The 27680-nt window shown below is 44.9% G+C and overlaps 1 protein-coding gene across 2 annotated transcripts in view; it reads right to left on the bottom strand.

Annotated features, from left to right (window-relative positions):
* The window catches only part of MAP4K5 (mitogen-activated protein kinase kinase kinase kinase 5), a 525125-nt gene that overhangs the window by 235974 nt on the left and 261471 nt on the right, over window positions 1–27680 (bottom strand). The window contains exon 16 of one of the 2 annotated variants that reach the window (XM_085626992.1): window positions 8222–8266. The exons of the other annotated variant lie outside the window; for it this stretch is intronic. Coding sequence (XP_085483118.1) covers window positions 8222–8266 — 45 coding nt within the window. The remainder of the gene's footprint in view (window positions 1–8221; window positions 8267–27680) is intronic. 2 annotated transcript variants of the gene reach the window in all.

Below are 27680 nucleotides of genomic sequence, written 5' to 3'. Positions count from 1 at the left end.
TCCTGAAGGAGTTGCTAAAGATGGGGGCACATATTCCCAGAAAATTGCCATTCTACCGATACCAGCGAGCAAAGTCTGGAAACAGTAGTCAGTTGGGAACCGATACTCACATGGCAGGCTTATGATGGTTTGCAGACCCCTAAGTACCATTTAATGTAAAAGAACAATTTTCACAGCATGCAAAATTAGCATAAGCTACTAGGGAGTTATGGAGTGGCTTCCTAAAGGTGCGACCAGTGTTGTAAATGCTAACAACTTATTTGACATGGCCTTGTGGAGACACTTGCTATCTAATATCTATGTCGCGCTCAAGAGGGACAAAGGGGTAAGAGAGAACATAAGTGCCTACGTAAGATGGGAAGTAGCCTGGAGCCCATCATAGATAAATAATTGGCAAAGGTGTGCATACAGATACAAATGATATACAGCAATGCTAGAGTCAAGCTTGTCCAATTCAATTACCTTCACAGAAAATACCTTGACATCAGTCAAACTGCACAAGTTGTACCCTGAACACACAACTGGCTGCACTGCTATATGGACAAAAAACTGTTTTTGCATAGGACATGGGATGCCTCACATTATAAAGGTTCTCAATAGACGTTCTTCTCAGGCTACCCTGATAACATGGGGAATGCCTACTAGAAGTGTCTACTGGGGATTGTCCGAAACTCAAAAAATACAAGCTCAAATACAGATTTGCCCTGCAGGATGCTTCTCTAGCCAAAGGCTGACTGGCAAAACACTTACTCAGACTTTGGTGGTCAGATAGACAGCTGGATTAGGCATATGGTGAATGGGAACTTGCGTAGAAAGGTGTTATGAAGGCAAGGAGAGAGAAGAGACTGGCAGATGACTTGGCGGACCTGGCTAGGATGGAGCAGGAATCAGTAGACCCCCAGATGCTAGACCACCATGAAAAAGTGTTGTCTGAGACATGAAAAAGTAGTAGGGACTGACATGGTAAGAGAAAAAGAAAGAATAGACTGAGAAAACAACAGAGGAGCATTTCACACTGGAGGCACCTTGAGGGCGAGATTTGCTCCTCAACAGAGAAAGGAAGGGAAAGATACAACACTATTATGCTGCTGGGATACGAGCGGGTGAGCAGGGAGCCTAAGTAGAATGCAAGGTTATAGGAAGCCCTTGGTAACTGCTTGACCTTGAAAATCACTGCCTTGTTCATATGTAATGTGTCCTCTAGGAACATGTGTATGGCTTGGGTTTTCCTCTTCTTTTTGGTGATGTATGTGTCTGAGTGTCATATATATATATACACATTTTAGTAAAATGGCGAACTGCCATTTTCTGTTAAATTACTTGTTTTTGTAATTTTAATTTGTCTTACATTTTTTGTCGGAGTGCGGTGATTGACAGAAAAGGCCATACACATCATCTATGAAAGTGGGAGTTAACTGGCCAGGTGACCAAGAAAGCATGAACTGGAGAAAGACCTCAAAGGAAGTAAGGCAGGCGCAGAACACTCCAGTAGAGAAAGAAGAACTCCAGCAATAGCACTTTATGGAAGAAGGCCTACACAAAATAGCATTACCAGCCATGGCATGTCTCCCAGTGTATTAGCGGTAAAGATGGAAGTCATGAAAATGGAGCCATAGAGCAGAAAAAAAACAGCAAAATAAATGCACCTTGAAGTTGGCTGATTGGGCGTCAGAAGGGAAAAAAGGCAGCACTGGCCATACAAACTCAAATGGCTTAGCTGGCTCCCAAGAACATCATGAGAAAGATGGAACTTAATGTATGGCAGTTCCCCGCAACAAGCGCTCATAGTGGTAGAGAAATTTCTGGTAGATGGAAGAGCAGCACAGGGGTGGGTAATTTTCAAAGGTGGGTTGGGTACTAGTTAAAAGTCAACTTACCAAAAGAGGTTCTTCTCAGCTATGTGATTGGTGATGGGATAGAAAAACTGTCACTTGCTTTCGAGTTAATATGTTTGGTGCAGCACCCAGTAGAAGAGCAGCACTGGGTGGGGGTGATGCCTCTGAGGAGAAGGCCCACAAGGGAGGGGTGTCATTCACAGTCTGACATCATGCAGAGCTGCTGTGAGAAGTTGACCTGGTATATGCTGTCCACTAGTTAAAGTGGGCACCTTGTACCAGTACAAACAACCCCTCATGGTGATAGGTTAAAGACAACCTTTACTGAAAGCTATCCTAGTGGTAGCTATGGAGAGCAGCCTTCAGGCTAAGTCTTGAAGGAATGTAAAGCAGCTTGTTTTACCAGTCTATAATCTCTTGAATGACCAAATGAAAGGACAACCACACCAGGTATATATTCAAAATATATGTATTTAAGATAAAACACACCCCTCTAGTCTCTTTATGAGGCTGGAGTTCGAAGTACTTAAGTCACAAGTCAGTATTCAACAGTAAAAGCACAAATACACGTTTGGGCCCTAGGGGCGTACCAAACCATATACCAATAAAGTGGTATAAGAACCACGACTGAACTAGACACAAGGCCTAGAGCCTTTAGAAGTGCTTAGGCCCCAAGGAACCACCCAAGGTAGGGACGTAGGGGACCCACGGGGGACGCGTGCAGTGTTAGAACACAGGCGCGAATCGCCGTTGACTTCTATGGGGAAAGTCGCGGTTGGAAAATTACAAGTTAAGGACACTTAGAGGACGACAACAAGCAAACCCTTTTGGACTTAGAGGTGTCTAGGGCCAACAGCCACGGGAGCACCGGAGTACTCGTGCTACCTCACCCAGGGAAGCCGGTTGCATAAATGTCTTTTGGTGTCGGGTCGCGGCGTCTTTTTCAATGGAAGCTGGCAAACAAGTGCTGCTGCCGTGAAGAGAAGTGTCCGAAGAGATCCAAGCCTGGATCGAGGATGGAAGGAACCTGAAAGCAGAGGGGACAGAGTCTGGGTCACTTACCAGTGACACGATAGTCCAATGCCCACAGATGTCAGGTGCTTCAGGTGAGTTGACGGGTGTCTTGACTCTTCAGCCACGAGGTCCAGGATGCTTCGATGACGACCAGGGGCTGGATTTGAGCTGTCACACGGAGTCTGTCGAGTGCTGCGGTGTCGTCGACCAGAATGGACCCAACAAGCCTTGGCAACGGCAAGTCAAGTGGAAATAGAAGAAAGACATCGGTGCAGACCAGCAAGGTCTGGGGGACTCACCCAGCAAGGGTAAGTCCGGGCACGTCTGGAGCAACCAGGAAAGCCCAAGCAGAAAAGGAGTTGCCCTCGTGGGGACCCACTAGCCACCGGGCTAGCAATCGCGAAGGAGCCTCAAGCAGTCGCACTGGAAACTGGCCCACGGGTCACTCGTGGAGTGGAGGCCAGAGATCTTCGTGCAGTCGGTGCTCAAGGCTGGGGCTATTCGGAGCCCAAAGCACAACTTCGAGGAAGACCAGGAAGATGATGTACCGGCAAAAGTTCACGGTGCCCAGGAGTCACAATTCCACGTCACTCACAATAGCCACGGGCCTCAGCTTTGCTGTGGACTCAGGGTAGCCTCGGGGAAGTCTGGAAATCCACCTCTGATGATGCAAAGACTTCGGCGTCCGGCGGGAGCTTCAGAGTTGCAGACTGGACAGTTGCTTCTTTGGTGCCTGCCAAGCAGGGGAGTCACTCCTTGACCCCAATGGAGATTTCTTCAGTCTTCTAGTTGAAATAGAAAGTCGAAGGTGCAGGATATATGTTGCAGAGTTTAGTCCAGGGTAATCCAAAGTCTCAAGGACTGGGTTCCTATACTTGTACTAGGATAGGGGGTTGGACATACTCTGGGAGGGTTTGGAAAGAGGGGTGGTTACACCCATTTCCTTTGTCCAGTTTCGCGCGAGAGCAGGGGCAGGTAGCCCCTGCAACCGGTTTGAACAGGACTATGCACAGGGTCACCAAGTGTGCCCCCAGTGCAGTACTTCAAAGCACGAGAGGGTGCTCCCGCCCAGCCTCAATACACAGTTGCCTGTCTGGGGAGGTGGTTACACCTCCCTGGGACAGGAAACCTATTGTCCAGGCCTCCCCTGCCGGAGTTTCGGTCAGCAGCTGGAGGCCAGACCCGTGTCTGTGGCAGTGGCATCCATTTTGTGATGCCAGGGCTCTAGAAAGTCTTTACCGGTTAGACCAGTGTGTACATGTCTCTCCCTCTAGCAGGGTGGAATGCTATCCCCCACCGCCAGAACTGGCGGGGGGAGGGTGGGGTAGTATTCCAAAGTGTTTGACATAAAAACACGACATGTTTCTGTGCAGCCAGTCCAAAGTTAGCATTTACCGCAAGGTTATAATGCACTTAAGAGTATATGGTCAGGCTACACCACAAACAGCATCAGAGGAGGTACTCCGAACTCTGCAGAGGGGCTCTGCTCATGCAGGGGCACCCTGTAACATAAAAACCAAGCACTCTGCCTTCAGGATTGTTAAGGCCTGCCATAGGAGTGGCTTATAGGTTTTATATGTGTGTGCAATGGTAGTGATATAGGTAGCCTATACCACAGTAAGGGGTGCATGCACCACCTTACCTAGGCTGCAGCAGCAGACATGTGGTGTCATTTTGGAGTGCTTCACAGGGGTGGCATAATACATGCTTCAGCCCCTGGTAGGCCTCTGAGGTACCTATGCCCTGGTTACATAGTATACCATATACTAGGGTCTGATAAGGCACTCCAGAATCCAATTAGAGATGTACCTAATGTACATGGAAATCATTTTAGAGAGGAAGCAGCTAGGCTGGGGTCCTGATTAGCAGGTCCACAGCCAGACTAAGGTCGAAAAACAGTGCAACACCAGCAAAAAGTGGGGGACCCATGTGAAGCAGATCCTACTCTCCTACAGCTGCACATATACATAAAGGAGAAGTTGATGATGTTTGGTCTGAGAAGTCCATTATAGAGTTCACGAACAGTGCAAAAGAGGCTTATTAATTATGGGAAGACCTCTTTAAAATTACTAAATGGCTGGGTGAAAGGCAGTAATGCAACACCTTATAATGGACTGCATAATTTGACTACAAAGGAGCACATTTATAGTAGCGGTTTTGTACATTAGTGGCAGTATCTAGTGGACTGTAAGCTTACTTAGCTTAGACGGTTTGGAGAAAGGATGCTTCGTGAAACAGCACTTGAGTGACCACAGTCACCATAGGCACGTGGGGCCTCAACGAAAAGTAGGATCAGGCCCTCACAGTCAAACCAAGGTGGAGGTGAGAAAAATGAAGATGTCCCCCAAGGACCCCAAAGTTAGAGCACGGGAAGAGCAACCTATACCTCTTCAGGATAGAATGAACACCGTTTCCCCATTTGTGTTCTTCCCTAAAGTGGGGAAGTAGTCCCTTCACAGCTGACAGGTAAAGGGCCTGCAATTCCACTGCTTACAGCCAGGCCATAATATAGGGAACTTCTGGGGAGCGGAGGAACAGTAGGCCCCATTATTCTTTAGTAGGAATTCTATCCCAGAAGTTAAACTTGTATTATGTGTGTGTTCTTAAATAACTTTTGGGAGACCTTAGTTAATGGGATCTCTGAGACTACAGAAGGATACCTGTACCAGCTAGACCTCCTTAGTGGAACTGTTTTTCTCCTATGTAGCTTTTAGGAGTCAGGTCAATGTGGTAAGGAGTGTCCATGGCATTGAAAGCGATCACCAAAATGCTACAATCTCCATGAAATGGTAGTGTTGCTTGCCGATAGCAAGGCAGATGCCTGCCAGAACCTGCCTGTAGACTGCATCTCAGACAGGGAATTGACAATTAAAGGTAAACTTGAGAGTGCAAACATGTTGTTTAACCACCAAGTGCTTAGGCGGCATAGTCCTGAAGTTAGGGTTTAGGGACACTCGTGAAGAGGCAGAAGCAATCTACAGTGTTGACACCAGGGGTTACCTACTCATTCAGGAGAGGACCATGAAATTTGCATAACTTGTAACAAGGAGATGCTGCCTTTGGTGTTCCAGCGATAAAAGACATACACCAGGTAGAATCTGCAGGTCGTGGGCAGAGTGTGCTGCATGTAAGAGTTTGATCTGTGCGACAGGCAAGCAGTCCGTCTAAGAGTACAGATTTTCAGCCGAAGAACGGTGTTCAAGGTGCACTCAGAGATGAAGGTGTTTGTGGTAGAAGTGGGTCTGCATTCTGAGGCTGTAGATCCATTCCCTACAAAGGCCTCTGGGGTGTCCCACAGCTGAACGTTGAGGGGCAGTACATTTTTACTGAGACCAAGGATGTCATGAGTTGCCTGCATGGCTTTTGGGTAGGACCTTCAAGGAACTAGGAGGGCTAATTAGCCCACGAGGAATGCACAGGCGGCATTTTTGTGCTCTGAAAATATCTTCTCCTCTGAGGATGCAAAATGTATTCTGGCTACTTAATTCATTCCAATCTACCATCCAACATTTCTCTGAAGAATGTATAAACAGAATATGACTAGAAATGTTCCTTTGGCAAACCAATTGTGAAAAGTACTGTTTTAACTTTTAATTTTAAAACCATGCGTAACTGGTTCAGAGGAATTGAATGGCAGGAGTAAAAAGTGGTTGTTATATATATTTCCATGAGTAAAATAGAATGGTGGTCTACATTTTGACAAAAAAACAAATGTATGTTTACTCAATAAACTCAAACATATTCATATGTGCAATATAAAACTTTTAACTGCTCTCAAATAAAAATAGTATGGTCAGATGGTCACCAAGCAAGCAGCGCCGAGCAAACACAATAAATGTAGCAAAGGACAGTACCGAGCAAGCACAATAAATGTAGCAAAGGATAGCACCGAGGAAGCAGTATGATCATATCAAAAGATAGCATTGAGCAAGCAGTATGATTTTAGCAAAGATTAGCACTGAGGAAGCAGTAGGATTGTCGCAAAGGATAGCACAGAGAAAGCACTTTGATGTAGCATAGGGTAGCACCGAGCATGCAGCATGAATGTAGCAACGAACAGCACAGAGCAAGCAGATTCCTTGTGGCAAAGGATAACGACAAGCAAGAAGAATGATTGTAGCTAAGGATAGAACAGACAGGTGTCAGGTCGCAAAATGCTGGCCCCTTTAACTTTTGCATTACACGTTGATAAGACTCTTAAAAAATATTTTTATTGCTGACTTGGACTGAAAAGAGTACCAATACAGACAGATAAACGATGACCTAACCTCGTTGCAGGTTATATGCAATGAAAGTAACTTGAGTGAACTCTATGGTCAACATGGAGGCTGTGCAATTCCCTTAAGAAATGTGTTTGTATCTGTAGCACCAATCAAGCCCCCTTACAGGAATTAAAGTCAGTACTTAATGCGAGTCTGTGATTGTTTGAGGGGACGCCAGCACTCATTTTTGTAAACCAACACCTATTTTTCCTAAGCAGACATTTCCTGAGAGCAAGAGAGGGAAATATGCAAAATGGGGAAATTGGAAGAAATAGAAACGTAAAACTTCACAAAGGTAAAAGCAGTGATATACGAGTAAAGTCTGGTAGTCGATTAAAGAGGCATAAGGTGGATTCCATAATACCAGCTTTGGTATTAGGTGTTCTGGTGCCGGTTGCAGGCTTCTGAGAAGGCTTTGGACACCGATACTTAATTATTCTACAAACTAAACACTGATTGCAATAATAGTGATTCAGTCGCGAACATGTGCTAACAGTCAAACTGGTATAGTGAGAAGGCGGGAACATGGCACTTTAGGCAGGAAAATACAGACAAAAATCCTTACAAATATGCATGGGGGTAGGGGACACTAGAAAGAGGAAAAACACGCTGGAATCACTTGCCAAATACTGCTTCTCATTGTTAATCACCATAGCCAGGTTTGAAACTGGGGGATAGTGCAGCAACTGTGGATACTGACATGACATAGCATCTCAAGCTAATGTTAATTTCCGGTGCTGGTTTACCACTGCAGGAAGCTCATAAAAGGGGGAGGCCCAAGTAGTTGCTTCACTACCTTTTGCATTCTGAATAATGGCTAGTTTCAAATGCAACAATGTTGGTTTTTCACAAAAAAGGTAATTGCCATAATGAAGCTTAATGACTGTGGGCAAGAAGACAATCTTTCTTACCACAGGAAACAAAGAAAACAATTTGAAATGTAAATGATAAACAACTGAATGATTAACACATTTAGAATGCATCTAATAAAATTAAATGTTCAATATATGATCCAGATATGTTTGCTATGGCTGGTTTAATCTATCAAAGCAAAAGGGCAACGTGCCAAGACAATCGAAGATTCACAATGTAAATAAAACATGCACTTACTCTTCAGGATCCTCCACGCTATCAACGAATCGTGTCAGCTGTGCCCTAAATAAAAGGATTATGAAACTGAAAACACCACTTCACATTTTATTTTGGCTTAATGCAATAGTACACAAACAATAAACTAAGTTTAAAGACTCAAGTAGATATCACCAAATTGCCAGTCGAACATGGTAAAATATACATTTACGTATGAAACAGTTCTTGCACTCCTTTTAAGTTGACCCTATTATCATCTGCCAAACCTGCTCCTACGACGTGAAGGGTGAGTCAGTCACCGAAACAATAACTTGCAAGCACCTGCTCCCACACATCCGCACGATGACGTTTAGAACTGTCTCAATAAACATCACAGTCAAAGACCAATAGGAAGGAAACCAAGAGAAATAACTGGAATCTTGGTTTAAAAATATGAGAGAGACCACACACCTTGCACTCTCCAGAAACGGGCGCCCCAAGCAAGAAAACTAGAGGGAAATATGGAACGTCACCAAAAGCCAGTCTTCAAGCTTCCATTTTTCTCTGGACGCTGTGTGACACAAGGAAGGCATTCTACGCAGAAGAGCAAAATAATCTGCATATCAGGCCTACAAATGTTTTGGAGTGGCACATTTTTTCCAAATAGTGCTCATGCCGCTTTAGCCCTAGAGGAGCGTGCACAAACGTCCTCTGTAGAAGAACCTCTAAATCTGTAGTAAAAGAAAATGCTAGAAACCATAGATTTTGTGATAATCTTTAATACAGAGATAATGGCATGTAGGCCACCAATAGTAGTGAAGGGGACGTTTGACCCCTATTATAAGGCAGCCATCTTGTCGCCTGAAGTGGAGATGGGTCACGTATAAGTTTCACTCGGAAGCCTTTCTTATTTAGAGATGAAAATAAATCGTAAGTCAGCCTCCAAGCATGAATACCAAACTGTGAGCTTCTGCCCTAAGTAGAAGTTTAATAAACATGCTGTTGGTGTCCTTAGGCACATGTCACCTTACAAGTCAATTAAATAAATGAAAAGGGCACCACATAGACTTCGACTTACTTCTGCCATGGCAAGTCCCAAACTAGTCTGCGAAAGGAGGAGGTTTATCCGTGGGGCTAGCTACCCCACCACGTAAAAATTCTAGCTACAGAAACATCCACCAAAGGACATTACGGCCTTGAACAGAGAGGAATCTTCTTCACAGAGATCCAGGACGCTTTGTGGTGAAAGCCATAGATCCCTGGGAGCCACAAAGCAGATCCACCTGCTTTCGACCAAGTGGCAGCGGAGATGAAAAACTACAACCTTGACCAGCTTGGCATCAGCAAGACCAGATGGACACAGTCCGGACAGAAAAGACTGGCTCCAGGAGGAATTCTAATGTATTCTAGACATGAGAAAGAGAACACCCCACACACACTGAGGGAGTAGCACTGATGCCATCACCAGCAGCCAACAGAGCTATGATTGGATGAGAAGTCAACGGTCCCAGAATCATCACGGCGACCTTCCACACAAACAAACAGAGGATCACCATGAAAGTTATCCAGTGCTATGCACCTACAAATGACAGCGAAGAGAGAAAAGAACAGTTTTACAACAGACTCCAGTCCATCCTGGAGAAATGCCTTGAGTGAAACCTCACCATACTAGAGGGAGACCTCAATGCCAAGAGTGGAAGCGACAACACCGGGTATGGAGAAGTCATGGGCAACCCTTGCCTTGGAGACATGAACAAGAATGGTGAAAGGCTAGCAGATGTCTGCACCCAAAACGGTCTTGATGATAGGTGCAGTGTATTCCCACACAAAAGAATACACAAGGTAACATGGGTGTCAACAGACCATTCAGCAGAGAATCAAATCGACCATGTCTGCATTGCCAAGTAGTTCTGGAAATCCCTGCAGGATGCGAGAGCGATGAAAGGAGCGGACATGGTGTCAGACCATCAGCTTGTGGTTGCCACGCTAAAGCTGAAGGAATCAACAAACCTACACCAGTGATATAACTCCACCCTCAGCAAAGATGCACCGAGATGGAGTGAATACTCAGTCACCCTTAGCAACAAGTTTCAAGTCCTGCAAGAACTAGAGAACGACAGAGAGCAAGAGGTGGGACAGTAGGAGAAGATCAAACAGTTACATCAACTTGCCAGGAGTTATAGGGTCCCAATAAACAGCAGCATAAAGAAAGAATCCTCACAGGGACTTTGCGCAAAATCCAAGAGAGAAAGAAAAACAAAGCTGCAGTCAACACCAGCCAAACAAGAGCAGAAAAAGCAAAAGCACAAAGCAGTGCACCGAAATAAACAAGGAAGCAAACAGAAGTTTAAGAGTAGACAAGCAAAGATTCACTGATGGTGTTGCCAAAGAAGCCCAGGAAGCAGGAAGACATGGAAACTTGAAGGAATTCTCCGGCAGGTACAGCAAGCCAGAAAGACCTGTTTAAGACAAAGCTGAGAAGATAATCATGGGTAACGAATACCGACAACGAAGATGAGTGGAGCACTTTGAAGAACTGCTGAAACAACCCATGCCAGTCTCTACCAGACATACAGCCAGCCAACAGGGACTGACATTTTCTTTGCTGGACCGTGTGGTGAGTTAAAAGGAGCCATCGGCCAGGACTGGGTTGGCGCTTTGCACTGTTTGTGTGTGTTGAGTTAGTTCTCGCAAGGTGACAATGAGCCACACAGAATTCTTTGAAGCGGAACAGGTTCAATACCTTCCTCTGGATGATCAGTTTTTTGAGGCTGTGGATGAATCTATTTTTTAGGTGTGTGAATGATGTCGTGGGGCCTATGGAGGAGCGCCTCTCTAACCGCATTATTGCGGAGTGCGCCAAGTTAGCATTCTCCCACGCAAGCCCCCAGGGACCGGTCCCTACCCCTTCCCAGGAGGAGGGGCCGCCACTGCCGAAAAAGGGTCGCAAGGAAGAAGGCTCTGGGTAGCCGCGGGGGGTGGACAAGGACACTTTCGACCGACTCAAACACGCGTTTCTCGCGAAGACGCCCTTGTCGTGGCGAAGGCACGCCAAAGGCAAGCCCGTCTGCGCCCATCCGCCACCAGCCGGGGCCAGAACCCCTGCCCGACTGAGAGCCACCTGTAGGTATACCTCTGAGCAACTTATGGCCTTACGCCCCCCTATCTTGGAGCAGTGTAAACATAGCATCCCGGCAGGGAACAAATGGCATAAGTGCAGCTATTGCCCCTTTATGTCTGCGACTAGCTTCAGAACCAGAGATAACAACCAAGTCCAGAACTGCTCTTTGATAAATTGTAGGTCCCTACGGAAACATAAACATGAAATTAGTGATTATTTGAGAGACGCCCAGCCAGACGTATTATTCCTTACGGAGACCTGGTTAAATGAGGGCTCGGCTCCTGATATTCTGGAAGCCCTCCCTCAGGACTATGGTATTACTAGAATTGATCGCATGCCCAATAGAGGTGGAGGAATCGCCATTATTTACAGGCTAACTATCCAATGCACCCTGGAACGCACAGAGATTGAGGAGTGTGAAGCTGGGCACTTTTCCATCACGGTACCCTTAAATTGTTGTATTAAGGGCTTCCGGATATATCGCCCTCTGGGGCCTTACACACGCTTTGCGCCCAGCCTGATAGAGCAAATAATGCAGCCTGCTCTACGATATGCCAAGTTGCTATTGGTGGGGGATTTGAATGTGCATTTTGATGATCCATCTAACAAAGGTACGCAGGAGGTCTGTCACACATTGGCTGACCTCCATTTGACACTCAGATCCAATCTTCCCTCTCACCAACTTGGCCACTTATTGGATCCGATCTTTGCCAACTGGGATGCTTTGCAAATTCAAGACCCTATCCCAGTTACATGGTCTGACCACTTTTTGGTCCCTTTTGGGATCATGTTGCCACAGTCCGCTGCGTTGTATAAAAAGGGTACCCCCAAATTGGTGAGGAATTGGGCTAAGTTCTCTACACTCGGCTTCAATACGGCCCTACTAAGGGGCGGGCCGCCTGGGGGTACTGATATCGAGTCTGATTGTGAGGCACTTGATAAACGCATCCTGATGGCACTGGATAGCACGGCTCCTTGGTCACTGAAAGCACCAGGTAGACAGCGTAAAACCACTCCCTGGTTTAGCAATGAACTTAGAACTGCTAAATCAGCTTGTAAGCGCCTTGAGAGAGCCTGGAGGAGAAACTATGATGGATCTGCTAAAACTGATTATACACTTAGCTCACAAAAATACCATGCCTTGATTAGAAAAGCGCGGGCCACCTATTATAGTATGAGGATTGAGACAGCTGAGAACTCCTCGAAAGAACTCTCCACTATTTTCAAAGAGATCACTTCATTGGCAAGAGTAACAGCTCCTGATGTAAGTTCTGCTGATTCCTGTGATAGGATAGTGGATTGTTTGCGGAGAAGGTGGGAAAGATTTATGCTGCTTTCCCCGATTCTGCTCAACAGGGTGGTATAAACAGTAACGGGCTCCGCTGGGTTCCAGAGGCAGATTGCCTCTGTGACCTTGGAGTCCCCAGTAGGGACATACTTAACAAAATAATCCATGGTATTAAGTCCGGCTCACCAAGTGATCCGGCCTCCCCTAAGGTTCTTAGTGAGAGTTTAGAGGTTATAGAGCCCTACATTAGACATCTTCTTGAGCTCTCTTTCTCATCAGGAGTTGTCCCTAAAAGTTGGAAAACAGCCACTGTCATACCTCTAAAAAAGAAACCTAACATCTGCATGAGTCAATTGGATAATCTTCGTCCCATCTCTCTCTTGCCCTACTTCGCGAAAGTAGCAGAGAAGGTGGCTAACATCCAACTGACTGCGCACATTAATTATCATGACCTTCTCCACCCTACACAATCTGGCTTCCGTGCCACTTATTCTTCCGAATCGGCTCTGCTTTTATCTACTGAATCGATCCGTAGGCAGGTAGATGCAGGACAGACAGCTGCTCTAGTCCTTTTAGATCTCAGTGCCGCTTTTGACACTGTTGCCCATCACACACTGCTACAACGTCTGAGAGAAGATGGTGTGGGGGGCAGGGCGTTGGAGTGGTTCTGTTCCTTTCTATGTGATCGCAGTTTTCAGGTGGCACTGAAACCTTTCCTATCTAAAAGCGTCAAGTTGGACCAAGGGGTGCCTCAGGGCTCCATACTGAGCCCAACTCTCTTCAATCTCTACATTGACCCTTTGGCTGAGATTGTGGGGAAGTTTGGTGTCTGTATGGTGTCATATGCTGACGACACTCAGCTTGTGGTGACTCTTATTCAAGAATCAGATGAGGCAGCACTGAATTTCTCAATGTGTCTTCAGGAATTGGCGTCCTGGATGGCCTTAAATTGCCTCAAATTGAATGGCAACAAAACAGAGGTTTTAGTGGTGGGTAGGGCCCCCTCGATCTGGTCCTCTACCTGGTGGCCCCAAACCTTGGGCCCGACCCCATCTACCAAGGATCAGGTAAAGAACCTGGGGATGTGGTTGGACACTACATTGTCCTTTGAGACTCACACCAGGCGAGTGACAGGAAATTGTGTTGGGGTCCTGCGCACCCTTCGGCAGAAATTGGATATACTCCCCGTGTCAGCCAGAAAAACGATGGTTCATGCCCTTGTGACGTCCTGTGTTGATTACAGTAATGTTCTGTACTCGGGTGCTAATATTAAATGTGTTCAGAGACTCCAGCGCATCCAGAATGCGGCTGCACGCCTCGCACTAATGCTCCCAAGAAGAGCGTCCTCTAGCATGGCCCTGGCCTCCCAGCATTGGCTCCCGGTGAGGGAGCGGGTTTTGTTCAAAGCCATGTGTATTAGCCATCATATTATACAGAAGAAGGGACCTTCTTATCTGCATGACCTCCTTACTCCGTATGCTCCTACACGGGACCTAAGATCCAGTGGGACTGGTCTGGTCAGCATCCCAAGGATTAGGAGAGCCAGGATGGGCGGACGCTCTTTTAGCTTTTTAGCAGCCACCCACTGGAATATTCTTCCTACACAGCTCCGGTTGGAATCGTCGGAGATTGTTTTTCGGAAAAAGCTCAAAACGTGGCTCTTCCCATCTGACCACTCTGTCTGACCTCTCTCTCTGCTGTTTTTTTCCTCGCTGTCTAAACCGGGTTCTTGTCCTTGTCGCAGCGCTGGGACGCACTAGCTAGTGCAGCCATGTGCTTTATAAATTTGTTTTGATTAATTGATTGTCGCCCCCAGCGCCATCCCCGGTCCAGACTCCTGCGGGATCTGTTGTACCAGACTCCCCGTCGCCGGATATAGGTTCGCCGGCGGATACGGATGATGAGGATGGATCCTCACGGTCTTGGTGCCCGGCCATCTCTGCCGCCGAGTTACCACAGGATTCCTCGGGCATGCTGGACCCGGATGAGATTATTAATCCGCGGTTAGTGGCCTAGGCACTGGAGGCAAGGTGGCAAAGATTGTGGCGGGTCGCCTCCGGAAGCCCTTAGAGAACGAGGCTAGGGGATGTCTGAGGAAGGAGTGTCCTACCCGACTTTGGGCGGGAAGGTGGCCCATACGCCGGAACTGGACTCCAAGATGGCCACCTTCTTGGCCAAATATATGAAAGACCCCCGTAAAGGCATAGACCGTTCCCTGGCGTTCCTGTCAGGACAAACTCCTTGACGCGATAGGGCCATTGACAAAAATTTTGGATATTGCTGAGGAGGCCAAAATCACAGGATCCACCATTTCTCCCGATGTTCTTTCAAACTGGGCCCAGCGGGCGGTTATCTTTTTGGGTAACGCCAATTGTGCCCTCTCAACTGAACGGCGGCATTCATTTTTAATTAAGTTGGACCCCAAGCTGGACGATTTGGCATCGTCCGAGGTGGGAGCTGCGGCAGAAGGAGGCCTCTTTGGGGATCCTTTTGTGAAGGAATTGGGAAAGTTTGTGGCCACCTTCACTAGTCTGGACAAGGCCCAGTCCAATATTAAACGGGTCTTTCAGTCCCGTTTTTCCGGTGGGGCCAGTCGTGGCAGGGGCCGCGCGACCGGCCGTGGCAGACAGCACAACCCCGGCAGGGGACAAGGCTCCGGGCGGGGTTAGTACAACATTACGCCAATTTTACCAACTTTTACCCGACTAGAGGACAGAGATTCCGGGGTCGTGGAGACTACAAGAACACCACCGGAGTGCCCGCACCCAGCGGTAAGTTTAATTTCTCCTTCTCAAGTTCGTATTGGGAGTCGGTTAGTGGCCTTCCGTGAGGCCTGGGGAGCCATCACAAGTGATGCCTGGGTCCTGCAAACCATTCGGGGTTTCCACATAGAGTTTTACGATTCACCCCGTCAGGCAAGTCTTCCGCACCCTATCAGTTTTTCAATGGCCGATGCACGTCTTGTCGACGAGGAAGTTTCCGAATTACTCCGCAAAGGGGCGATCTGTTGGTCGACTCTGCATCCCCATGGTTTCTTGATCAATATCTTCCTAGTGGAGAAGACAGATGGGGGGCGGCGGACGGTCATCAACTTGAAGGAGTTCAATGGTTTGTTGATGTACCGCTATTTCAAGATGGAAGGGATCCATCTCCTTCGGGATGTGCTCCTTCAAGGCGATTGGATGGCGCGCTTGGATCTCAAAGACGCGTGTTTAGTGGTCCCGATCCATCCCCCTCACCGCCGTTTTTTGCAGTTCCAGTGGAGGCAACAGGTTTACGAGTTTACCGCCCTTCAGTTCGGGCTATCCTCGGCACCGTGGTGCTTCACAAAGGTTCTCCACCCAGCGGTGGAGTTTCTGCGGAGCCAGGGGGTGCGAATAATCATCTATTTGGACGACATTCTCCTCATGGCACAATGCCCTCAAAGATTGGTTTCTCAGCTACAACAGACTGTTTCCCTCTTACAGGGCTTGGGATTCATCATCAACGGGGACAAGTCAATTCCACACCCAACTCAGAATATAGTCTTCCTAGGGTTTGTGGTGGACTCGGTTCACACGTCATTGAGCCTTCCCTAGCGGAAGATGGCCAAGATTCAGTACCTGCTCCGGCAGACTGTATCCAAGTCCCACACCTCCCTCCGTCAGATTGCCTGGGTGGTGGGCCTTCTCTCCTCGTCCATCCAGGCAATCTTTCCGGGACCCCTGCGCTATCGTGCGCTGCAATGCCTGAAGGTACATCATCTCCGGAGGGCCGTGTCATACGACCAGAGGGTTCCTCTATCAGAGGAGGTCAAAGAGGAAATGTCCTGGTGGCTCGCCCACATGGATGCCTGGAATGGCAGAGCCATTTTCGGGGCCGCCACGACATTGTAATAGAGCCCGACGCCAGCATGTCGGGGTGGGGCACTCACTGCGGCGATTATTCCACCGGAGGTGCTTGGTCATTAGACGAGCAACTCTGGCGAACTTGGCGAAGGAGTTTTGGGGTTTCTGTCTGGAACACCATATATCCTTGACAGCGGAATATCTACCAGGCCAGGCCAATCAGGTGGAGGACTGGCATTCACAGCACTTACGGGATTCCAGCCAATGGAAGCTGAACGTTCAAATTTTCAAGTGGTTGGTCAGCCTTTGAGGCCCTTTCTCGGTGGATCTGTTTGCGTCCCGTCAGGACCATCAACTTCCGAGGTTTTTCAGTTGGAGGCCGGACCCTCTTGCGCAGGCAACGGATGCTTTTCTGAGTGGGGGGAGGAACGGAGTTATGCGTTCCCTCCGTTCTCCATGATTGTGAGATTGGTGGCTCAGGTACGCCGTCAGAAGGCAGAGGTGGTCGTGGTGACACCGTTTTGGAGGAACCAAGTGTGGTTTCCAGTTCTTCTGGAACTTTCTTGGGATTTTCCAATCCCACTCCCCCCGTTTCCTCATCTTCTTCTGAATCCGAACGGGGAGCAACATCACCTGGTCGCCCAGGGTTCTCTCCACCTCATGGCACGGCGGCTTTCAGGCGACGCTGGTCGCTCCCAGGCCTTTCGGAGCCGGCTGAGGTCCTCTTATCAAAGGCCTGGGCCGCAAGGACCTCCAAACGCTATCGGTCCGCCTGGACGAAGTGGCTACGTTGGTGTCTTCGACGGGGCTTGGATCCCGTGGTCGCGGGTGTCGTTCCCATTCTAAATTTTTGGGCAGAATTGGCGACGGACGGCCTGGCATATCGAACCATTAATGCAATGCGTTCAGCTATTTCGGCGGCCCATTGTCCGGTTGAGGGTGCCCCCGTGGGCTAACATCCTTTTGTTTGTCGGCTCCTGAGGGCTATTCGGTTGTCCTTGCCCCTGGAACCGCGTTATTCGGTATTGTGGGATGTCAATGTGGTCCTTAATTTGTTTTTGTCCTGGCAATCTCATAAATACCTTTCCTTGAAGGAATTGGTCACACTGCTATGTCTGGTTTCTTGTCGTAGGGTCTCAGATGTGCATGCGCTAGACATTTCTGCACGAGTGTTCTCTCCGGACGGAGTGACGTTTACGATTGGCCGCCGAACAAAATCGGCTTCGAGAACAATTTCGCTTTTTTGGATGTACGCAAACTATGTGTCGTAAAATGCCTTAAGGCTTATGAGGACATAACCTCTGAATTACGCCCTCTGGGCGAGAGACATCTTCTTATTGCATTAAGGAAACCGCACAAGGCAGTCTCGTCCCCCACCATTGCTAGGTGGGTGCGGTGGGTCATGCAAGAGGTGGAGATAGACACAAAACAGTTTGGTGCTCATTCCGCTAGGGGAGCAATGGCTTCAAAAGCGTTCTTCCTGGAAGCTCGCTTGGAGGATTTGATGCAAGCTGCGGACTGGTCTTTGGATTCCACTTTTAAACGGTTCTACTTCAAACCTGTGGTGGATTTAGCACATTTGGTGGTAAGTAAGCTTTGAACTAGCATAATCAGAGCCTCCGTAAGTAAGTTTCAATTCTATTAAGGACACTGATGCGAGGATTATCCCTCCCTTGGCAAAATTGGTGCAAACCCACCCGTATGACAGTAAGTAAAACTTTTTAGACCACGGTTTTTTGGCATGTTATGCATAATGCTGGTTTAATGTTTGCTTCTATTTTTCTGTGGTGATAGATTATACAGTTTCAGGGATTCTTACGGTATCTGTTTGTTTCAGAAAATGATGGTTCCAAACAAGACCAATGATTCTGAGGCGTTCGCGCGAAGAAAGAGGAGGGACAACTGATGTGAAGGACCTTTCTCGCAGAGGCGGACACTAAGGAAGGACTAACATCGGATGGGACTTTGACTCATGGGAGTTGTAGTCTTTCATGGACTTGTGTTGTTGTTTATCCCTCAAAGATCGTTTTGCCCTTGTTTGGGATAAAGAGATGTTGGTTGGTTTTTCTGGGGCTGCTGTGAACAAATGTTGTTAATAAAGCGAAGAAGGATAAGCATAATCCTTGCCTCCGTGTCCTTAATAGAATTGAAACTTAACGTTACTACGCTAGGCAAATTTCGATTCCCCCGTCTAAGTCAACTTTGACAATGAGAAGGCATTCAATAGCGTGGACAGAGACCCACTGGAAACTCATCCGCCACTACAGTGTGCTACATAAACTCATAATTATCATCAGGAACTCTTACGAGGGAATGGCCTGCAAGATACTCGAAGGACAATTCACCGAAGCCTTCCAAGTGAGGACCAGAGTCTCCTAGGGTTGTTTTCTCTTCCTGCTGGCCTTAGACTATATTATGAAGACATCCACAGCAGGGAGAAGAAATGGGATCCAGTGGACACCTTAGGCGTAGCTTGACGACATGGACTTAATAGACAACCTGGTCTGATTCTATCATGCCCAAAACAGAGATGGTTGGAGAGTTCTGGTTGACAGCCTATACCCCAGGAGGGGTAGCAGGCATAAGTAAAGAAAGTAATAGACTTAGAGCCTCATTAAAGTAAAGAAAGCAGATGTTCTGTCCACCCAATTTAAAATGTAGAAAGCCTCTATGCACTCTAAGTCGGTGGAATGGGAAATATGATGTTTTTTTACCGCAAAATTGTAAATAAGGCCTTAAGGCTATAATAGCTGCTAAGCCTAGGAAATTTTGTAGGCACTGGCAGGCTGAACACTATACGGGCATGGAGACACAGATATAGCATTTAGCAACATCAGCAATGCCTTTACAAGCTTATTTTCATCTACCGTCTCACCCTTTGCCAAAACAAAAGCAACTTGACTGATGTGAAGGAGACCATCAGCATAGCTCGAAATCTCATTTAAAAAAAATGAAGACTCCATCTAAACCCGATAATTTATGGTTCCCTTCCCTAAAGTGCCCCCCTGCTCCAACCCCCACCCTACCCTGGTTAACACGTATGATTACTCTTTTACGAACAACGGTAATGGAGGCCAAAGGATCCTCATTTTCAGAAGGCTGCCATCATTTCAACTGACTACAGTGGAAAAAAGAAATCAAAAACAAGTTCATCTTTAAACATTAAAATCTCAGAAAGGACTTCCAAATCGGAGAGGCATTCGCTAAAATCATATTTTCTCATCCAAGGATGTCTTGCAGTGTTTAAAGAGTGCAGGCACACGTCCAAGAGGACTATAAAATGTAATTCTCAGAGATCTGAAAGCTATTAAGTAAAGTGACGCCATTATCCAGTAGCGTATGTGAATGACAGAGGAAGCAGGCGGGCCAAGTCTATCTTCTGCTTCCCACAGAAGTAAATTAAGCAGAACATTAGCTTATCACTGAGCACATCCATGATGAAGGATGACTAAATAGTCTACATCAGCACAAATAAATTGCTATTGGTGGATGTGGGCTGCAACATAATTCTGTGGGGGGTATGTTGATGCTTTCAGTCAAAAAGGGATCGCTGGAATTTACATAATGAATCTCTGGTGAGGAAAGACAGCCCACCTCATAAACCTTAATTTGAACAGCAAATTGGGTTGATGCTTCAGTGGCTCCTGCAGCAGTTTGAAGAGGTTTAAAATGAAATGAATGTGAGACAATAAGAAAGCAAGAGTTGTCTGACAAAATAAGGAGCAAAGTCTAAGATCTTCACACCTCTTATGGTCCAACTCAGGGATAGTTGGAGGAACCATAGCAAAGTCATACTGTGTAACTGGTTTGCATGACTATATACAATCAACAACCACATCACACAGCCCTTCACCTGTACATCAAGCACATGATCCCACAGTTTATCCAACACCATCACAAGGAAGATTGGGAACTCACTACAAGACAGTGGCTTTTGTGGCTCTCAAAGCAATAAACTTCAAAAGCAATGCCTTTAGGCATCCCACCCATTCAGTTTGATTGTCTAGCAGCAATGTTGTAATGCATTGTGCATTTGACTTTCCCAAGGAGGGAGCTGTGTTGACCACTAGGGGAGTAAGTCACTGAATAGTTAGAAAGATCTCTCACCTTTGACCTACTGATCTTGAAAAATCGATAGCAGACAACTTTTGAAACGAACTTTGTCAATGGCATCACAAATAGGGTCATAGATGCTTTTATTCACAGTACCACTAGATAGCATTTTTTTTGCAGCCTCAGGGCAACAAAGAATGCCCCAGGTTTGTCTACATATGCTGACTCTCCAACACCCTAAACTACTTCCTGTTACCAAGCTGTATGCTCCGACAGGCTCTCTATGAACTTCAATTGTAAACCTCTGCAGCGGTGCTTAGCTCTTGGACTTCTGCAGTACCTAGATCTCGATTGTGGAAAGGTCTCAGTGGGATGAGGTGCCCTCCTACACCAAGGGCTGGGTTCAGAAACCACTTCTGAGGCGGTTTACCAAATACCTTCCTGGAAGACTTCTACTCAGCACAAGGGCCAGGGGAACAATATATTTTCTCCTTCTTCACTTAGGAATGGCAATATCTACAAGACTGGAATTCACTATGAAACCTAACCCTTTCCTCCTTTTTTGTGGAGCCTTTCCCACCACAAGACTCTGATGGGAGTCCTGACAACACCAATGCAGAGCAAGCATGTACTCCAGGCTCCAGAGGCAACCTGCCTGTTGGAGGCAAGCATGGTCTATGACTAGGAAGTAACTGGGGTAGTGCAAGATTGCAAAGTTATTCCTCTACAAACTTTGTAACCTTTGTAAAGGACGTGAAGTTTTAATTTTAAATTGCAAGAGAAAAAAGCCTACAAAAGTAGGTTTTTAGGTTTTAAAGCAAAAATTCACTTAAGGAGGAAGACTTCTCTTGTAAAACAAAAGTGTTGTAGGCAAATGTTTCTGCACACAGTTTTGATAATCTGCGCTATATGTGAAGTTCAAACTTTAAAATGTGGCAGAACAAGGCACAAATTAAGGATATGATTACAAGGAAAGCTCTCAAAAGGCAAAATCCACAGGCACTGATCAAACCAATACATTTTCATCGTTTCCCTGCTTAATTTGATGAGATTTAAATTCTGTGTGATACTACAAAATGTATATATTAAAATGTCAATGTGGCAAATTTATGTTGCAAAGACTAAAATGAAGATAAGAGTGTGGCTCAATCAACATAAAAGTACCATCAGAAACAAACATATCAAATTGCAGTAGCCAAGCATTTTTGAGAAGAGAAGCCCAACGTCAATCAACTACACGTTCAGATTTTAGAGACACTGCCACACAACATCACAGGTGATAAAAGTTAACAAAAGTACCAAAAAGACATTTTGGAAGAAGAAAGCGGATATTATTCAAACCCTGTTTGAATTATCCCACTGAATTCAGCATTGTTTTTGTAAACAATTTTTGACTTATAAATGTACTGCCAGTCAATCCGTCGTATTGACAAATCGGCATCAATAATGATCGTATCATTGTACAAAATCTGCTTAATGTTTAGCACTTTGAAAATCGAATACTTTGAAAACCTGTCGTTTTATCAAGGTACCCAATATTACATTTGTTTCTAAACTACATCACACTACAAAAGACAGACCAACAGTGCCAAACTTGGTTGAGTCAGTAAATACGTTGAAAGCTGCAAAAAACAAAAACAAAGAGAGGCTCCATTGCTAAAGGACTCCACGGAAATATGTTAAGCAGATGCAATGGCAGAGCTCACAACCACTGGGAATTACAGACCTTTGGTGAGTCCTGTGCTGCAATGAACAATACAGAGACTGAGAAATAAGTGGCTGTATAGGTACTGCACTGGGGTCAACATGTGCTTAGAATTCATCCCCACAATAGGATATTTGACTTGGCCTTTTAAGTTACCAAGACAGATACATCTCAGTAAATTAGCTGCGAACAATTAGACTTGGGATTGTACTTCTCTATTTCATTTTCTAGTTATCTAGTCATCTAGCAATTGTCATTACCTTCTGATGAGGTGTGTATTCATGTTCTCAAAATGCAAAGAGGAAGCAGGAGAGGATAATTATATATGAGAAAATACTAACATGCATAACTAAATAATGAACTGTGTGTGTGTGTTAAACAATGAAATAATATATCACAGGAATTGTACAGCAATAAGAAAATTAATATCGCCCCACAACTTTAAAGGCATGAAAGCATGACCTAATTCATTTTGGAAATTGAGACTTTTTAACAGAATATAACATTAAGACAGTGGTGTTTAGGAGCTGTGTATAAAGGGCTCGCTTGGAGTATTTTTCAGCATTTATTTTCATTATACTGAAGTGTGATTGAATCAAATGAGAACATAAGAATGCACTTGTATAGGACTTGGCAATGTGTGAAGTATCTTGGGAGATATCCTGCACTTCGAATTTGACCTGCACAGCAGCCTCTCTGGTTCTCGGGATAGGGGAGGTTTGGATAGTAATGCTGGTGTAGCCAGATGGGAGCAATGAAGTGTTTTAGTTTAATAATACATGGAAGAAGCAGAGTTTGAGAAAAAAACACACACATGTGCTTCTAGTCGGTCTATTATAAGGTCTTGCAATTTCTTCTGTGTAATTGGAAACCTGGGCACTTATCAGCGTATTTTGCAGTAGCAAAAGGTTTAAGATTTAAGCATCAACGTCTTCCAAATATTTGTCACTAAGCACACACTAACATTGTTTGAAGACATGGTGGTCTGTTTTTGTGTTTTGAAGGCTCTGGATGTGAACCCCCTTTACCTGCACTTTCCAGGACAGAAGACCGAGCCAAATCAGTTGAACTTCTTTAAAAAACGCTAAGGAAAATCTTCTGCTGGCTTAGAACTACTGCCATCACATGATTATTGAAACTACATATGGCCCAAATCCAAGCCAAAAGGACAGAACTCCCCTGATCTTTCAGCAAGGAACTTTCCATGATTAATAATAAATAAGTATATGCATTTGTCAAGTACATCCAATCATATTGGGGGTTTCACCCTCTTTGAGGGTTTCTTTCTATATCCACTTGTTTGCAGAGCTCATAATCAACAAGATTGAAACGTCGTACGACTTTTTGATTTGCCCACAAACAATGAAAGTATATTCCCTAGTTCCTTGGGGTCCTCAGAACTCTATTGATTGAGAAAATGCCAAAACAACTCGTACAGAACATTTTTAGAGGAAACATCTAGCACCCATTCATATCTTGTGATAGATGGACAGGCTCCCTGACACAGTACGCTGAGCAGCAAAGGAGGAACAATTAAATAATTGCCTGGCCATTGCTGTGACCTTTCTCAGCGCTGCAGGTAGCTGCTGATTTCCTCTACTCCTGTAGACTCGGTCTGCCTTTTCAGGTAGTGATATTGCCCCCTCCTGGATGGGCATTTAAACTAGCTAGATGGAGACGCCTGTTACATATAACTTGACAAACTATAGGCATAAACGCATCTCTTCTAGCTGACCGACTTCAGTATCTTCTCTTTCGTATTCATTTTTTGGATCTTTTCTTATGTTTGAAACCATAAAAAATGTTTCAAGGGAACAAAAGATTGTGAATTACTCTACCTTTGGGAAAGGAAGGTAAGCTATCCTAGCTAGCCTTGAGACCGCACTACGCAACAATAGGGCCAGCTTCTGAATAGGGCATCAATACAGATTTGAATAGTAACAGCAGTTTTCAGACAAATTGGGATTACCACTCCCTTGGGAAAACACATCTCTGAGCATTCCCTCCTGGATATTTATCCGGCTAAACACTCATGAAATCTCCAGGGGGGGGAAGTGGGCAAAAATTAAAAATTGTCATTAGAACTGGGTATATGAATGTACACATGTATGTGGTATTTGCACAGTGCAAATCTAGCTGAAAAATAGAACAGCGCTGAGTAAGGACAAGGGGAAAAAATACATCAAGAAGTGACAGGAGGGGCAGCTGGGTGCAGTATGTGGAAACCGATTTGTTCTTTCTTGGGTGCAGTATATCCCCTTTTTGCATTAATTCCCCGTTTCTCAGGGAACAATCAGAATTCTACTTGGAAATTACAGGCAATTTTAGGCAGACACTGGCTTTCATGAGACCTTCAAGGGGTCTACCAGATGATTTTGATTCTGGCTTGTGCTGTGAAGGCTGGAATTTTAGCTTTAAATAAAACTGCCAAATGTGTTTTAAGGGTGATGCAGTTTCCTATCAGATGGTCATTGATCTAATTTGTGTACACTTTTCCCTAAATGTTTTGAAGGGCAACATAAACTCTTTGGTTTGAGTTGCCTCATTTGCTAAATTTTAAAAATACATATACAAGATCAGGAAGATAAGATACCTTTCCTAGTTACATAGGATTTTATTTTAAGAAATTATAGAATTCAACATTTTGAAAGTTAGATTTTGCCTTTTGCCTTTAACTGAGCAAATGAAATAGGGTTTGAACCATCATATGGATAAACTAATACGCTAATACCCACAAGTTTTTCTTGGCACTTTTTTACTCTAATTCTAAAATACCTTTGAATATATATATATATATATATATATATATATTATCTACTGGCGGTCGCCAGTAGATAGTTATAGTTAGGACCGAGTTTCCATAGGAAATCTGAAAATTCTATTTTGAATAACTTTGGCGCCGGTTGACGAATCCTCGCGAAATTTTCAAATCTAATGGGGCGCTCCGTTCAGCTCCTACCCTGAAAGTCTCGGGGTGATTCGTCAAGCGGGGGCCGAGAAAAAAGGGGGGTCCCAAAACGCATTTTCCCCATGCATTTTTCCATAGGACCTTTAGTCGAAGGTACAGCCCGAACGGCTGAACAGAATTACTTGAAATTTGGCAGAGAGGTAGTCCTCAGATCAGGGAAGTGCCTTTTGCAGGTCTGGTGTCAATCTGTTTAGTAGTTCCTGAGAAAATAGCATTTAAAAGCATATAAATATCTATAAGCGCGCACCGTACGCGCACCGTGCGAGCACCCTAACATGCGCAAGCGTAATTCTGATTGGTGGTTACATGTTAGTCAACGTTCGAATCGGTTGAAATCAGGAAGTGTCGGCCGCCATTTTGTTTGTTTTCAGTGCGAGAGTGAAAAAGGAAGGTGGCGAACGTGAAAAGGGGGCAGGGTAGAGACTTCCTGACCCCCTAGCCTTTGTCAGGGGGTCCCTGAAGGACCCCGAAGGCAGACATTTTTTTTTCAATTTTTTTTTTTTTTAAATTGCGGGGGTGCGCGCACGGTGAAACCCCCCCCAAAAAAACAAATTTTAATACGTAGTTTATTGTAAAATAAATATACAAAAAAAAATAATTAGCATTTTAAAAAACGTACAAATTCACTGAAAAAACCATAGGTTTCACACACGTTATAGTTAGGAATTAGCATTTAAAAAACCTTGCAAATTCACTTAAAAAAACATAGGTTTCACACATGTTATAGTTAGGTGGATATTTCACTCTTAAAAAACCAATGAAATTCCCCCGTTATAGTTAGTTCAGATAACTATAACTCGCGCGACCGCCACTCTATCACAAGGATGATGTCATGAGTGATGTCATGAGTGATGCCACTGACCATGTCATGAGTGATGTAATATGTGACGTCATGAGCAGTGGATTGCGGGCGCGCGAGTTATAGTTATCTGAACTAACTATAACGTGTAAAACCTATGGTTTTTTAAGTGAATATATATATATATATATATATATATATATATATATATATTTATATATTCACTGAAAAAACCATAGGTTTTGCACACGTTATAGTTAGGAATTAGCATTTAAAAAACCTTGCAAATTCACTTAAAAAACCATAGGTTTTACACGTTATAGTTAGGTGGATATTTCACTCTTAAAAAACCAATGAAATTCCCCCGTTATAGTTAGTTCAGATAACTATAACTCGCGCGACCGCCACTCTATCACAAGGATGATGTCATCAGTGATGTCATGAGTGATGCCACTGACCATGTCATGAGTGATGTAATATGTGACGTCATGAGCAGTGGATTGCGGGCGCGCGAGTTATAGTTATCTGAACTAACTATAACGGGGGAATTTCATTGGTTTTTTAAGAGTGAAATATCCACCTAACTATAACATGTGTGAAACCTATGGTTTTTTAAGTGAATTTGCAAGGTTTTTTAAATGCTAATTCCTAACTATAACGTGTGCGAAACCTATGGTTTTTTCAGTGAATTTGTACGGTTTTTTAAATGCTAAGTTATGTATGTATTATTATTTTTTGTATATATTTATTTTACAATAAACTACGTATTAAAAAAATGTAATTTTTTTTTTTTTTCCTTTTTGGTTTTTCACCGCGATTTTTTTAAAAAAAAATTAAAATGTTTTTTTCTGCCTTCGGGGTCCTTCAGGGACCCCCTGACAAAGGCTAGGGGGTCAGGAACTCTCTACCCTGCCCCCTTTTCACGTTCGCCACCTTCCTTTTTCACTCTCGCACTGAAAACAAACAAAATGGCGGCCGACACTTCCTGATTTCGACCGATTCGAACGTTGACTAACATGTAACCACCAATCAGAATTACGCTTGTGCACGTTAGGGTGCTCGCACGGTGTGCGCACGGTGCGCGCACGGCTATAGATATATATGTGCTTTTAACTGCAATTTTCTCAGGAACTCCTGAACAGATTGACTCTATATATGCAAAAGGCACATCCCTGAGCTGAGGACTACCTCTCTGCCAAATTTCAAGTAATTCTGTTCAGCCGTTCGGGCTGTACCTTGGACTAAAGGTCCCTATGGAAAATTGCATGGGGAAAACGCGTTTTGGGACCCCCCTTTTTTCTCAGCCCCCACTTGACAAATCCCCCTGAGAATTTCAGGGTAGGAGCGGAGCGGAGCGCCCCACCTATTTTGAAAATTTTGCGAGGATTCGTCAACCGGCGCCAAAGTTATTCCAAATAGAATGTTGCGGATTTCCTATGGAAATACGGTCCTAACTATAACTATCTACTGGCGACCGCCAGTAGATTATATATATATATATATATATATATATATATATATATATATATATATACATCCACATCCTATAACTGACACCACAAACGTAGTTGGCAAGCACCCACTTACATTTTTAAATGGGTGCTTGCTAACTACGGTTGTGTTATCAGTTATAGGATGTTACTGGGATTGTATTATTCCTTCTCTGCCTGAATCCACTGGGGAAGCTGAGCATTTGTTAAATTGGGCAGGAAACCACTGTGAAGTTTGAACAGCAGTAAA

The sequence above is a fragment of the Triturus cristatus genome, chromosome 9 (assembly GCF_964204655.1).
Source record: "Triturus cristatus chromosome 9, aTriCri1.1, whole genome shotgun sequence".
Lineage (NCBI taxonomy): Eukaryota > Metazoa > Chordata > Amphibia > Caudata > Salamandridae > Triturus > Triturus cristatus.
Note: the sequence above shows the minus strand (reverse complement) of the source record. Positions and strands in the feature narration are given on the sequence as shown.